The sequence below is a fragment of the Salvia hispanica genome, chromosome 5 (genome assembly GCF_023119035.1).
Source record: "Salvia hispanica cultivar TCC Black 2014 chromosome 5, UniMelb_Shisp_WGS_1.0, whole genome shotgun sequence".
In the NCBI taxonomy this organism is placed as follows: Eukaryota; Viridiplantae; Streptophyta; class Magnoliopsida; order Lamiales; family Lamiaceae; genus Salvia; species Salvia hispanica.
Window position 1 is genome coordinate 18,384,796 of NC_062969.1, and position 13,607 is coordinate 18,398,402.

The 13,607-nt window shown below is 38.0% G+C and overlaps 1 protein-coding gene across 2 annotated transcripts; it reads left to right on the forward strand.

Annotated features, from left to right (window-relative positions):
• The first annotated feature begins 8,284 nt into the window (after positions 1-8,284).
• Positions 8,285-12,225, forward strand: LOC125188776 (sucrose synthase). 2 transcript variants are annotated; one of them, XM_048085827.1, is made up of 11 exons: positions 8,285-8,477; positions 8,817-8,933; positions 8,999-9,277; positions 9,371-9,995; positions 10,078-10,251; positions 10,330-10,446; positions 10,533-10,699; positions 10,780-11,004; positions 11,087-11,650; positions 11,731-11,869; positions 11,984-12,225. In XM_048085827.1, the coding sequence occupies exons 2-11, from the start codon at positions 8,836-8,838 to the stop codon at positions 12,011-12,013; spliced, it is 2,418 nt and encodes an 805-aa protein (XP_047941784.1). In that variant the 5' UTR covers positions 8,285-8,477; positions 8,817-8,835; the 3' UTR covers positions 12,014-12,225. The 2 variants fall into 2 exon arrangements, with proteins under 2 accessions (XP_047941784.1, XP_047941785.1); XM_048085828.1 differs by lacking the exon at positions 8,285-8,477 and adding an exon at positions 8,550-8,703.
• The last annotated feature ends 1,382 nt before the right edge of the window (positions 12,226-13,607 follow it).

The window sequence follows — 13,607 nt, forward strand, 5'->3', positions numbered from 1 at the left end:
ATTCCATATGTTACGTTATTTTTTCAATTATCTATGCCCAACATAATCGCAAATTCGCAATAAAGTGATTTGATTGATATGTCTTTACGTGAATTCATCCTACATACGCAATTTATAATTAAGAGTAGGAACTATGTAAAAATATTACGCTAAACATTTATTCATATGCAACATAGTCCCATAGACATTACTAAATTAGTTTGTGATGTGGACCAGTGACTATGAATATATTAAATTAGGACCAACAAGTATAAAGAAAAAGAAACTCGATAAATAAAAAATTGTCTTAGAATATAATCTATGAGTTATTTTTAGTATTAAGATTGTTAAAAGTGCATCGACCATATTTTCAGTAGATGTCTCATATTTAAGTGATTCTCGTAAAAAAAAAGGATTAAAAAATTTAGTGAAGTGTATATCCTATTTTTATATATTAATAATTAAAAGTGGAATAAGTTATTGTTATGTAAGACCCACTGAAAATGAAATAAAAAATTTATTGGAGTTCATCAAATAAGAAAATAACATTTAATGAACACGAAAGGGAATATTATATTTTAAAATATAATCAATGAATCATGTTGAGTTAAAGTATATTTTCAAATATAATCTATAAATTTTTTGAAATTAAATTGTGAAGAATGACAATGAATTCGTTATGTTGCTAAATGAAATTTTGGTCTTTAAACACCATGCCGTTAAAGTAGGAAAGAGAAAGAAAAAATAAAATACTCTTCCTATTCAAGGAAGATAATCCCTTTCTTAGACGACACGAGAATTATGCAACTTTATTTTGTATGTTAAATGGATGAAATAAAGTAGAGATAAAAGTGTTTATATTTTTAGTAATGAGTCATTTTAGTTGAGACAATCCAAAAAGAAAAGTGGGTCATCTTCAGTGGGACATAAGTAGGGAGTATAATAGAAAATGAAGTTTTTGTTAAAAATTAAAATAATGTAAATAGCTTGACATAGTCCAGAGTAGAATGCTATGCAAGTAGTCTGAGACAGAGAAATAATACGGAGTATATTAAGGGACGGATGTAAAAGTATTTATCATTAGGGACTGAATTTTTTAAATTTTATTTTAAAGTATATTTTTGAGTAATTTAAGTAATTAGCAGAGACTTTACATTATAATTTATACTAAATTTAAATATTTTTATAAACAATTAATAGAATAAAATTTTTAAAAAAATTCATTGAATGCTTAAGCTCCTCCCGCGATACACTTGGCTCAGCATTCTTTCTCTAACTAAGATATTGACTTTTGGAGTAGGAGTATATAGTAAAGCATTCTAGATATTGACATATGGAATCACTAGAGAGATTAGCATGAGTCTGTGGCTGTCTAAAAACATACCTAGTGTGTCACGCAGCATTGTAATTAACGTTACCCTCACCTAAGTTATGATAGCCATAATTAATGTCGGTAATTATAGAATTTACCTAATTGAATATAATTAAGAGCATCAGAGTCAAATAACACAATCAATCACCTCCCACCATTGTCATCAAACTGTAAACCTGCTTATTTGTATGTTTCTTTGATACGCAACAACTTAAAAAAAGAGTTAGTACGATAAAACAAGCACTAAAATAAAACCATTGTTAAGAACGTTTTTAATTGCAACTAATGATGCTTATTTGTGTTTTTTAATATATCATCAATATTTCAAAAAATGTCTTTATTATTGGTGTCTCAGCTAAAATTAAATAACACAAATGGAAACATAGAGTTGGCAATTTTCGACATGACACGATAATCCGACACGAATCTGCATGAAATTATTGGGTTGAGGTTAAGTCTTATTGGGTGCGTGTCCTTAGAGCATCCGCAGCGGTGGAGCAAATCTATCCGTCCGTCCGTGCCGCTGAGCACGAGCTCGTCCGTCCGCCGCTGCGAGCTGTCCGTCCGTGTCAGCGGCATGGCGCTGCTCTTAGCTAAGAGCACGTCCGTGCCGCTGAGCAGCCCTACGTGGCACGTCCTGATTGGTTAAAAAATATATATTTTTGGATTCCAAAAAAAATAGAGTCGTTTTTGGACTTTTTTTGGATTTTTGTGATTTTTTTTTAAAACCCAAAATCATCTATAAATACACACATTCATCATCCACTTTTCACATCAAATTATCTCCCATTCAAACTAAATCAAATACATCTTCCTCTCTCACTCAAACCCTCTCTAAAAAATTCAAAAATGGATTTCACCAATCTCATTGCGGAAGCGAAACGCGAAGAACAAGCATATTATGAACAATATTGTGCCGCCTACGAAGCCTATGTCGCCGCCAATACCCCCGCCCCTCAACCAACTAGATCAAAACATCGCTACATCCCTCGTGATCGAGAGGGAGCCCACGAAAGGCTCGTTGCCGACTATTTTTCCGACCAGCCGCGGTATCCAGAAGATTACTTTCGGCGCCGTTTTCGCATGTCAAAACGGTTGTTTATGCGTATTGTCAACACATTGTCCACCCATGTCGATTACTTTCAATCAGGTATAGACGCAACCAGTCGGCAAAGTCTCTCGGTGTTGCAAATGTGTACTTGTGCCGACAACTTGCTACTGGGCAAACGGTTGACCTCTTCGACGAGTATTTGCATGTCGGTGAGTCAACTGGAATCCTATGCCTCAAGAATTTTTGCGACGACGTTCGTTCTGCTTTCGGCGCGGAATTCCTTCGGGCACCCACCATCGATGATTGTCAACGGTTGCTTCGTCTTCACGAAACAATCCACGATTTTCCCGGCATTGACTGCATGCATTGGAAGTGGAAGAATTGTACGACTGCTTGGAGGGGGCAATTCTTAAGCGGCCACAAAGGCGGTGGCTCAACGCTTATCCTTGAAGCGGTCGCCGACTATCGCCTATGGATTTGGCATGCATATTTCGGTGTTGCCGGATCCAACAATGACTTGAACGTGCTATATTCTTCACCACTCTTCGATGATGTTTTGAATGGTGTAGCACCGGTGATCGACTTCACCGTCAACGGAAATGCATACCACATGGGTTACTATCTCGCCGATGGTATCTACCCAAGGTGGTCGACTTTCGTGAAGTCGTTCAGCAATCCACAAGAGCCGAGATGGATTCTTTTTGCGCAGCGTCAAGAGTCTGCTCGGAAAGACGTCGAAAGAGCTTTTGGGGTCCTTCAAGGCCGATTCAACATTGTGAAGTCCCCTTCTCGGCTTTGGTACGTTAAGAATATCGCCGACATCATGTACACGTGCATTATCTTGCACAACATGATTATAGCTGACGAAGGACCGAGGGCGGCTAACTTTTACGACGAGGATGAAGCTGGAAGCTCAACCGCGAGGTCTCCCTCACGCCGAGGTGTGCATACGACGGTGAACGAGAGGATCGAAAGAAGACACACAATGCGAGATACAAGTGCCCACACTGAGCTACAAAAAGATCTAATCAATCACATTTGGGCGAAATTCGGCAGCGAGTAGTGGGTCTTTTTAATTTTATGGATTTTAATTATGTAATTTTAAATTTACGGATTTTAATTATGTAATTTTAAATTTTTAGTATTTTAATTATGTAATTTTTAATTTTTAGGATTTTAATTTGTAATTTTTAATTATTTTATAATTTGTAATATTATTTCGGATATTATGGACAAGGAGTAAAAGTGGGTCCGGGCCCACCTCCGTGCTCTTAGCTAAGAGCACAGATGGGGATGCTCTTATTGGGTTGACCCATTAAGAACCCGATAATTCGGGTTGGGTTTGGGTTGGGTTCCGGTTGGATACGGATAAACCATTAAGAAATAATCTTATTATTTTTATTATTATTTTAAAAATAATATTACTTTAATTTTTTTAATTTCTTGTAAATTAGGTTTGATTAGTATAAAACGAATTTTAATCGTGTAAATTAGGTTGAAAATAAGGTTTAATCGTGTAATATTAGGTTCAGGTCGTTATCGTGTCGTGTCAACCCATATTATATCGTGTCGATAACAGGTTCGTATCGGATGCAGGTCGTGTTCAGATTTGAAGGTTGCAGGTCGGGTTCGTGTTCGGATTTACAGTTTCCTTAACAGGTTGGGTTCGGCCGTTCGGGTTAGGCCTTATTGGGTTGGGTCGTTATCAGATTGACCTGATAACGATCCAATCTGCACGATTTGTCAGCCCCAAGAAACATCCTAAAAAAATTACTTAAGTTAATTTTTTCTTTTGCGTTTTGTTTTTAAATATTTTCTATGCAAGTAATTGTGTGTCAATATTGTGTCTTTAAATAATTACTCTCTCTGTCCCGGCTAAGATGACACATTTGCCAGCACGTGATTTTAGGAGTTATTGATTAATGTGTTTAATTGGAGAGAGAAGGTGAGAGTGTAAGTATTAAACTAGAGAGATACAGAAAGATGAATATTTTAATACGAATGACAAAAAATGGTTGGATGTATTAATTGGAGAGAGAAAGTTTTCAAAAAAGGAAATGCGTCATCTTATTTTGGATAAACTAAAAAGGAAAACGTATCATCTTAAGTGTGACGAAAGGATTAGTTAAGTAATGTGTCATCTTATTTGGAATAAACTAAAAAGGAAAACGTGTCATCTTAAGTGTGACGAAAAGATTAAGTGTGACGAAAAGATTAGCTAAGTAAAATAGATCTATATATGCAGATACTTTTAATTATTAATTAATCTAATGTATCAAATAAAGAGTTCATATTTCGTAAAATTGTGTAAAAGGATGAGTGTGGGTGTTTTTTCTTTAACCAACTTTAGCATGTTTATAGAAAGCATATAACATAATATCAATGCATCGTCGCTTGATATAATAGGTTGATATTACTAATTTGATTAATTTTGATAGTTATAATCTTCTAAACAAAGTAATTAGGGTTCTAATTACTAATTAGTCGCATGAAATAAAAAACAGGCAATAACAATTTGAGAGAAAATTGATTCACAAAAAAAACAATTTTTTAGTAAATGATGCATCTCTAATAAAAAGAAGAATGAATAAGGAGTTGTATATTTCAACCACTCTATAGTATTTACTACTGCGTACATTCAAACAATTGACTTTATGAATCAGTTTTCCATTTGCATGAAATCAGCATTCATAAAGTAGAGACGATCGATAGTAAGTTGAAAACATCGAAACATATATTGAGTATACGACTTAATTTCCTTTCCTCAAATTAAACACCACTAGAATATCGATAAAGGATAGCCACTATACAACATTATTTATTAGATCAAATTCTTGCAAATAATTCCCAATAATTATTTAATTGATACTTTTACGACTAAAAAAAACCAATATGAGATCATTTATATTATGACTATCTAAAATTGTACTCCCTTTATCCCATTAAAAATTGAACGTTTTATTTTTGGATTATCCTATTAAAATTGAAACGTTTCCTAGAATAAAAACAACTCTATCTCCTTTTGACTTCTCTTACTTTGCTAACAATAGTACATAAAATCTCGTGCTAATTCTCAAATGTTGCATATGTAATGGTACGGAGGGAGTATTTGTATCAATTAATGTCTATAATAATTATTAGTATTTTATATTAGTACTTAAAAAATAAATCTAAATCTACAATTCATTTCGTGTTAATGGAACAACCATGATATGTATAAGACGTGGAACTAATAAAGAGAAAGATGATTGGATGTGTGTCTGAAAATCCGGTATACCAGAAACGAAAATAGAAAGACAAAAAAAGAGGATAAGATACCCGTCGGGGAATATTAATCATATCAAACCAGTGCGTTTGCATCACATCTGACGGTCCAATTCCCTCACGTTACACTCTACTATTATTAATTTATCAAACCGAATGTGGTTTTATAATTCCACTTACGATGTTAGTTTGTGTTTCTGATTATTTTTTCAACGAAATATTTTTAGTTGACTGCGTTGAAACCGAATTCCGTCCAATTAAGCTTCATCGACAATCGCATAATATGTCAAAGTAGCACTCACTTCGTAGATGTCACGTTCTCTGTTTTTAGTTTATCCCATAAAAAATGTCATATTTCTATTTTTGGAAAAAGTTCCCTCTCACATAAATATAAAAAATATATTTTTTTCTCTCCATTTAACACACAAAACAAAACCTCCTAAAATCCAGTGCCGTCCCACAAGTGTGACATCTTTTATGGGCCGGAGGGAGTAATATATTAACAATCAATCTTTAATCTTGCGAAACTAGCCATAAGTTTATTACTACCTCCTTCCCTGAAAATTTATCTCATTTTTCCATTTCCGTCCGTTCTCCAAAATGATACAGACCCAGACCAGCCCACGCCGGAAACCCATTTAGCCGGGGAGGCATCGCACGAAGTAGGACGGACCAGCCGCGAGCGTCAGCAGCAACCTTCTATTGCGACGACCAAGCCCAAGAGGAACGTGCGCCCGCCCAAGAAGTTGGGCGACTTCGTTCCCAAATAGTCCGTAGGAAGTTACCTATTTTTATTTTATTTTATTTTGGTTATTAGGTTATTTTTGGATATTTGTTTTTATTCTTTTTAATTATTTTTGCAGTACGAGTCGAGCATATCTATAAGCTCCTCCGTCTTGGGTTTTCTTTGTTGATTCTTTCCCAAAATGAATAGGATTAGGTCGAATCAACCCTAGAGTCTTTAGTCTATAAATAGGGCGTTTGTTCATACTTCACAATTATGAATGAAATATTATTTTTGCCCACAAAATCGTGAATTACTCTCTCTACCCTGCTCGACAGAGGAGTTCCGCGCACAGCCAAAACTAGAACCTCCGACGATCCTAGACCAGGACGCCGGAAAATCGTTTGATCACCGAGCAAGCTACCGCCGATCATCGTTAGAGAATTGGTCCCTAACAACTGGTGCTTTCATTGAGAAATCATGAAGCGTTACAACATCGACAAAGGGAAATCGACGTGGGAGGGGGGGGCGACATGACACCTACCCCACGAACAGGTTTGGCGGTCGCGTGCCAACCGGAGGCCGCCGCGATGGCGGAGGGTTCCCACGCACGACATCACCATTTCACTTTCACTATTTTTGGTAATGGATCCCATATTCCACTAACTCATTCCCACTCACATTTTATTATAAAACTAATATAAAAGTAGGACCCACAATTCATTAACTTTTTCAATTCACTTTCCATTACATTTATTAAAATCCGTGCCAAGTCAAAGTGAGACAAATTTTGGGGGACGGATATAGTAAAATTCATGATTTTTTGGTAAATTTTAGAAATAAGTACAGTAAAAATCAAATCAAACATTTTCACAATGTTTCCACTTTTATATTTTATCAATTTTTTTTCTTTTTCTAATTTTGCCTACTTTTTTTCTCTTTCATCGAATACTCTTTTTGTTACATGGTAACACATTTTTCTTTTTGGAATGTTACACAATTTTTTCTTTGTTTTTTCAAATAATTCAAACATAATCACATAAATTATCATGCCAAATTAGAAATACTACCTCCATACACAAAAAGTAGATTAATTTTGTGATTCTGGGCGTCTATAAAAATTACACTAATTCAATTACACTAATTCTAATATGAAAAATTACTAGCCTTATATATTATTTTAATTGCACAATAAAACTATGTCATTTATACTTAATTGTAACTATTTTTTCGCGGAGGGGGTAATATTCTCCTTGAAGTGGGAACGAGAAAATAATTACATATCGAGAGTCATATCATAAGACTACTTTTGTGAATTGGGAATAATTATTTGAAAAGATAGAAAGTTCCTTCGAAAATAAAATTATACTTGCCATCATTTAAGCAAGAAACTGGAAAAATAGAAACGAGATATGTTAATTACAGGCATACCCTCATCGTCTACGAAAATACGCGCTAAGATACACGTGCATAGAGATGGCAAAACCAGATCGCATTTGCAGTCAAACACTACCTAAAACTTTGAATTTTTATCAAAGCCCATCGTATATATTAGTAATCTGTATAGTGATTAATAAATTAAGACTGCAGTGAGTCACAAAAGGATATAAATAAATAATTCCATATTGACGAATTAAATACATTAATCCGAAACAAAGTGGATAAAAACATGATTAAACAATGAAAATCTCCGAGCAGCAGTGGTTTGGTGACGATAATCATCAGTGGTTTTAGCTGAAAAAAGATTAGTTTTTATAATTTGTTGAAGCCAACTAGAAGAAGGTGAGGGAGAATTTTCTCTCCTTCCCCAAGTGCGAAGTGCCACCGACTTTACCACTCTTCTCCAAAACCATCAATTTCCGTGTGCAGTTTTCTTGATAGTGGTTTTGGCCTTTGGGAATTTTTGCATATATAAAGGAGCCTTATTGGCTTTCCATTCTCCACCATCACACCTAAAACACTTTCATTTGCTTGTCCCATTTCTTCGCGTTGTTTTGTTTTTCTCTCCCAAATAGTTTTCCCCTTTTTCACCCCATTGGTTCATCCATTACGCCCTCTCATTGGCTCCTTTTGCTCTGTTTCGTTAGGTAATAAACAAAGGAACAAAAGTCTCCCCATTTTTCCTTTTACTGCATCGCTGCTCTAACTTAGCTTGCTTATGTTATGATCTTCCAAAATGGATAGTGATTTATTTCCAATAAGAATATAACTAGTTAAGAGTTGCAATATGTGTAATGATGATGATGATTGTGTAGTGTTAGGTGAAGAAAATAATACAAGTTGATCTTCTAGATTCGTCTACAAGCCTAATAGGTGGAGTGCCTGAGTTGGCTTGTTTAGTCTTTCCTATTTAATGCGCTAATAATCCATTTTTCTATTCGGATAAGCTTTGCTCTGTTTCTAATCTCCTCATTTTTTTCTCACAGTTGAAATTTCCAATCTGCAATGGCGGAACGTGTTCTCACTCGCGTCCACAGCCTCCGCGAGCGCTTGGACGCCACTCTCGCTGCTCACCGCAACGAGATTCTGCTGTTCCTGTCAAGGTACTGTAATAGTAATGATCATTCTGGAAGAAACAAACCGATTATTCATTGGTTATACGTTGCAGGATCGAAGGCCACGGGAAGGGGATTCTGAAGCCTCATCAGCTTCTGGCAGAGTTCGAAGCGATCTGCCCTGCTGACAAGGCTAAGCTGCAGGATCACGCCTTCAAGGAGCTCCTCAAGAGCACCCAGGAGGCCATCGTGCTGCCTCCGTGGGTCGCTCTTGCCATCCGGCTGCGGCCGGGCGTCTGGGAGTACGTCCGCGTCAATGTCAACGCTCTCGTCGTCGAGGAGCTCTCCGTCCCTGAGTATCTCCACTTCAAGGAGGAGCTCGTTAACGGAACGTATGTTTTTTTGTTTTTTTGACTCAAAGCACACAATATCAGACTAATGTGCAGTTGACAGATTATTAATTAGAATTGTGTTTTGGTGATCAGTGCTAATGGAAACTTTGTGTTGGAGCTGGATTTCGCTCCGTTTACAGCCTCGTTCCCGAAGCCGACGCTGACGAAGTCGATCGGGAACGGGGTTGAGTTTCTGAACCGGCATCTGTCGGCGAAGATGTTCCATGACAAGGAGAGCATGACGCCTCTCCTTGACTTCCTCCGTATGCATAACTACAAGGGGAGGACTATCATGCTGAATGATAGGATTAGGAATCTGGATGCTCTGCAAAGGGTTCTGAGGAAGGCTGAGGAGTATCTCTCCACTCTTCCTCCGGAGACCGTTTTCGATGACTTTGAGCACAAGTTTCAGGAGATCGGTCTGGAGAGAGGGTGGGGGGACACCGCAGAGCGTGTCTCGGAGATGATCTCCATGCTCTTGGACCTCCTCGAGGCCCCGGATTCGTGCACTCTGGAGAAGTTTCTAGGGCGGATTCCGATGGTCTTCAATGTTGTCATTCTCTCGCCTCACGGATACTTTGCTCAGGAGAACGTGTTAGGCTACCCGGACACCGGTGGCCAGGTCGTCTACATCTTGGATCAAGTTCCCGCCCTGGAGCGCGAGATGATGAAGAGGATCAAGGAGCAAGGCCTCGACATCACCCCGCGAATCCTCATTGTAATTATCATTTTAATCATTCATTTGTTGTTTATGATGATGATGAAGTGGATGCACTCATATGTTGTTGTTGTTGTTGTAGGTGACTCGACTGCTACCGGATGCAGTAGGGACGACATGTGGACAGCGCCTGGAGAAGGTGTTTGGAGCAGAGCACTCGCATATTTTGCGAGTGCCCTTCAGAACAGAGAAGGGCATTGTTCGCAAATGGATCTCTCGTTTCGAGGTCTGGCCCTACATGGAGACCTTCACCGAGGTTGGTTCGACTCACTTGACTAACTGCTTCGCCTTTGCAACTTGCAAGCTTTCGGAATGCTCATCTGTGCTTTTGTAGGATGTCGCGAAAGAAATGGCTGTCGAATTGCAAGGCAAGCCTGATCTCATCATCGGAAACTACAGCGAGGGCAACCTCGCCGCGTCCTTGCTGGCTCACAAATTAGGAGTCACACAGGTATATAGTAGTATACAATAAGTATTATTTTCTAAGCCAAATCAATCAGCAATTTTGTTGTAGTAACATTTTTTGTGTTTGTGAAGTGTACAATTGCTCATGCTTTGGAGAAAACCAAATACCCTGATTCCGACATCTACCTTAAGAATTTCGATGACAAGTACCACTTCTCATGCCAGTTCACTGCTGATCTCTATGCAATGAACCATACTGACTTCATCATCACCAGCACCTTCCAAGAGATTGCTGGAAAGTAAGTTTGTTTTTGATAAATAATCCCTTTTCATGAATGATGAGGCTGAGTTTGTGTGTTTTAATGATGATCTGCTGCAGCAAGGACACGGTTGGTCAGTACGAGAGTCACATGGCCTTCACCATGCCCGGGCTGTACCGTGTCGTCCATGGGATTGACGTGTTCGACCCCAAGTTCAACATTGTGTCACCTGGAGCTGACACCAGCGTCTACTTCCCGTACACGGACAAGAAAAGGAGGCTCACCGCCTTCCACCCGGAGATTGAGGAGCTTCTCTTCAGCCAAGTTGAAAACGAAGAGCATCTGTGAGAAGACGAAGCGCTACCTCTCTTTGATTATCTCTATGTTGAAAATGATCTAGACCTCGTGTTTGTGTGTTTTTTGCAGATGTGTGTTGAAAGACAAGAAGAAGCCAATCATCTTTACCATGGCGAGATTGGACCGGGTGAAGAACTTGACCGGTCTGGTCGAGTTGTATGCCAAGAACCCGAAGCTGAGGGAGTTGGCGAATCTCGTTGTGGTTGGTGGTGACAGGAGGAAGGAATCGAAGGATTTGGAGGAGCAGGCGGAGATGAAGAAGATGTATGATCTGATTGAGACCTACGAGCTCAATGGGCAGTTCCGGTGGATCTCGTCCCAGATGAACAGGGTGAGGAACGGGGAGCTGTACCGCTACATTGCAGACACGAGGGGTGTGTTTGTGCAGCCCGCCTTCTACGAGGCCTTTGGGCTGACAGTGGTGGAGGCCATGACGTGTGGCCTCCCGACCTTTGCAACCCTGCACGGAGGTCCGGCTGAGATCATCGTGCACGGGAAGTCAGGGTTCCACATTGACCCGTACAACGGGGAGCAGGTGGGAGAGACGCTCGTGGCCTTCTTCGACAAGTGCACGAAGGAGCCGGGGCACTGGGATGCCATATCTGAAGGGGGCCTAAAGAGAATAGAGGAGAAGTAGGGACTGTTTTTTTAGTTTGTGTTTTAGTTTTTTATGAATTTGATGATGATTGGATTTGGGGTTGGGTGTGATGCAGGTACACGTGGCAGATATATTCAAGCAGGCTGCTGACGTTGGCCGGGGTCTACGGGTTCTGGAAATACGTGTCGAAGCTGGATAGGCAGGAGATCAGGCGTTACCTTGAGATGTTCTATGCTCTCAAGTATCGCAAGTTGGTAAGTAGGAAAATGCAAACCAATCAAATTTATTTTTTGACTGAACAAAATGTTGACGTTGTGTTGATACCGTGCGTTCGTGTTTGTGTTTGTGTTTGTGTTTGTGTTTTTTAGGCTGAGGCTGTTCCAAGGGCTGTTGAGTAAAGATGGTGGAGTTTGATGAATAAAGGAACACCATTAATTCCACGAAGCAATTTGTATGTTTTATGTCATTGGGCTATTGACCCTATATCGAATCTCATTTTCTGCTTCATTTTTTCTTGGGTGTGAGCTATTGAGTTGAAACTGTGTATTTCGACATTCTTTGGATGTCAGTATATATATATTAAATAAACTTGTGGTTTTTGTCTACTGTACATTTACTTGTACAAATTTTCGTAAGATTCATGCTTAATAATCGACTATTTCTCTTGATCCAAAACTTATTCTTCGGACATGTTCACTTTTTCAATTGAGAAAAAACTTGAGAAATGAAATAAGAACCGAATTGTTGTGATGTGGCCCACAGAAATGAAAATTGACTAATGTGTTCAGGTTTGAAGTTTTGATCTATTTTTCTGGGTCAAGAAATTCATGGTATTGATAAAAGGTCAAAAAGATTCTATCTCAAATTGGCTACATCATCAAAAAAGGTAAGGATAGAAATGTAAAGTCACATCAAATCTGGGCAAATATTTCAATGCAGCTTGCGACCAATTTTCTCCCTGATTTCAAGGGCTCTGCTCAAATGATTTATTGGAAAGCAAACACTATAAAATGCTATAAATAAACTCATATCTTGACGTTTCTTTAAAAGTGAAATGCCCTTGTTATTTACTCCATAAAACAACGTTAGTAATTGTGCATCACTACTCTTACTTAATTTCTTTCCTTTTATTAAGGGTTTTTGTTTGTGCATCCAACGCAGTGCGCTCACAACTTGCTGGCTGAGTTATAAGAAGTCGTGTATCAAGATTCTTTTATTCAGAGCATAACAATTACTCCCTCCGTTCTATAGTAATGGAGGCGTTTCTTTTCGGCACGAAGATTAAGAAAAATTGTTTTAGGTGAGTTAAGTAAATGAAGAATAAAGTGGAAAATAAAAAAGGTAGAGAGATGAAGAGAGAAAAAAAGTAAGAGAGAGTAAAGTAGGTGTGGAAAAATATGTTGACTTTTACTAGAAAAGGAAATGACTCTATTACTATGGAATGTACCAAAATGGCAAAATGACTCTATTACTATGAAACAGAGGGAGTACTACTAATAAACATAACTTATCGGCGTTGTAACACTTAAATACTTATCACTATTATAGAAATTAGATCATCGCGAATTCAATAATTTCTAATACCTCTTTTGTATTTGAGATGAGACCAAGATACAAAGGATCAAAGGAATTATGATTAAAATAAGCTATGTGAAATCTAATTATATAAGCTAGAGCGTATATTTTGGTGAGAATAAACATGTACTTTTTGGTAAGGATGGGATAGTTAAATATAATAATCCACATACATAATTTTGAAGAGGAGTTTAAAGTTTCCATTTAACTCTTGGGTTCTACATAGATCGTAAATCTAACCACATTTGACTTACAAGTTAAAGCACCAAAATGAATATTTCATTGACTTAATTTTACATTTCTCTCTCTTCTTCATAGTTATCTAAGAACATTAGCCACTGGATTTGTTGCAATTCAGTAAGCAGCCAACACTGAAATCTGATTAGACTAACCGTTCCGACAAAACTCAGGCAGACT

Excerpts from the sequence above, each read along its gene's own strand:
- LOC125188776 (XM_048085827.1), top strand. The coding sequence starts at position 8,836 with ATGGCGGAACGTGTTCTCACTCGCGTCCACAGCCTCCGCGAGCGCTTG. Across the intron at positions 8,934-8,998 it reads ATTCTGCTGTTCCTGTCAAG|GATCGAAGGCCACGGGAAGG; the intron begins GTACTGTAATAG and ends TATACGTTGCAG. Across the intron at positions 10,447-10,532 it reads ACAAATTAGGAGTCACACAG|TGTACAATTGCTCATGCTTT; the intron begins GTATATAGTAGT and ends GTGTTTGTGAAG.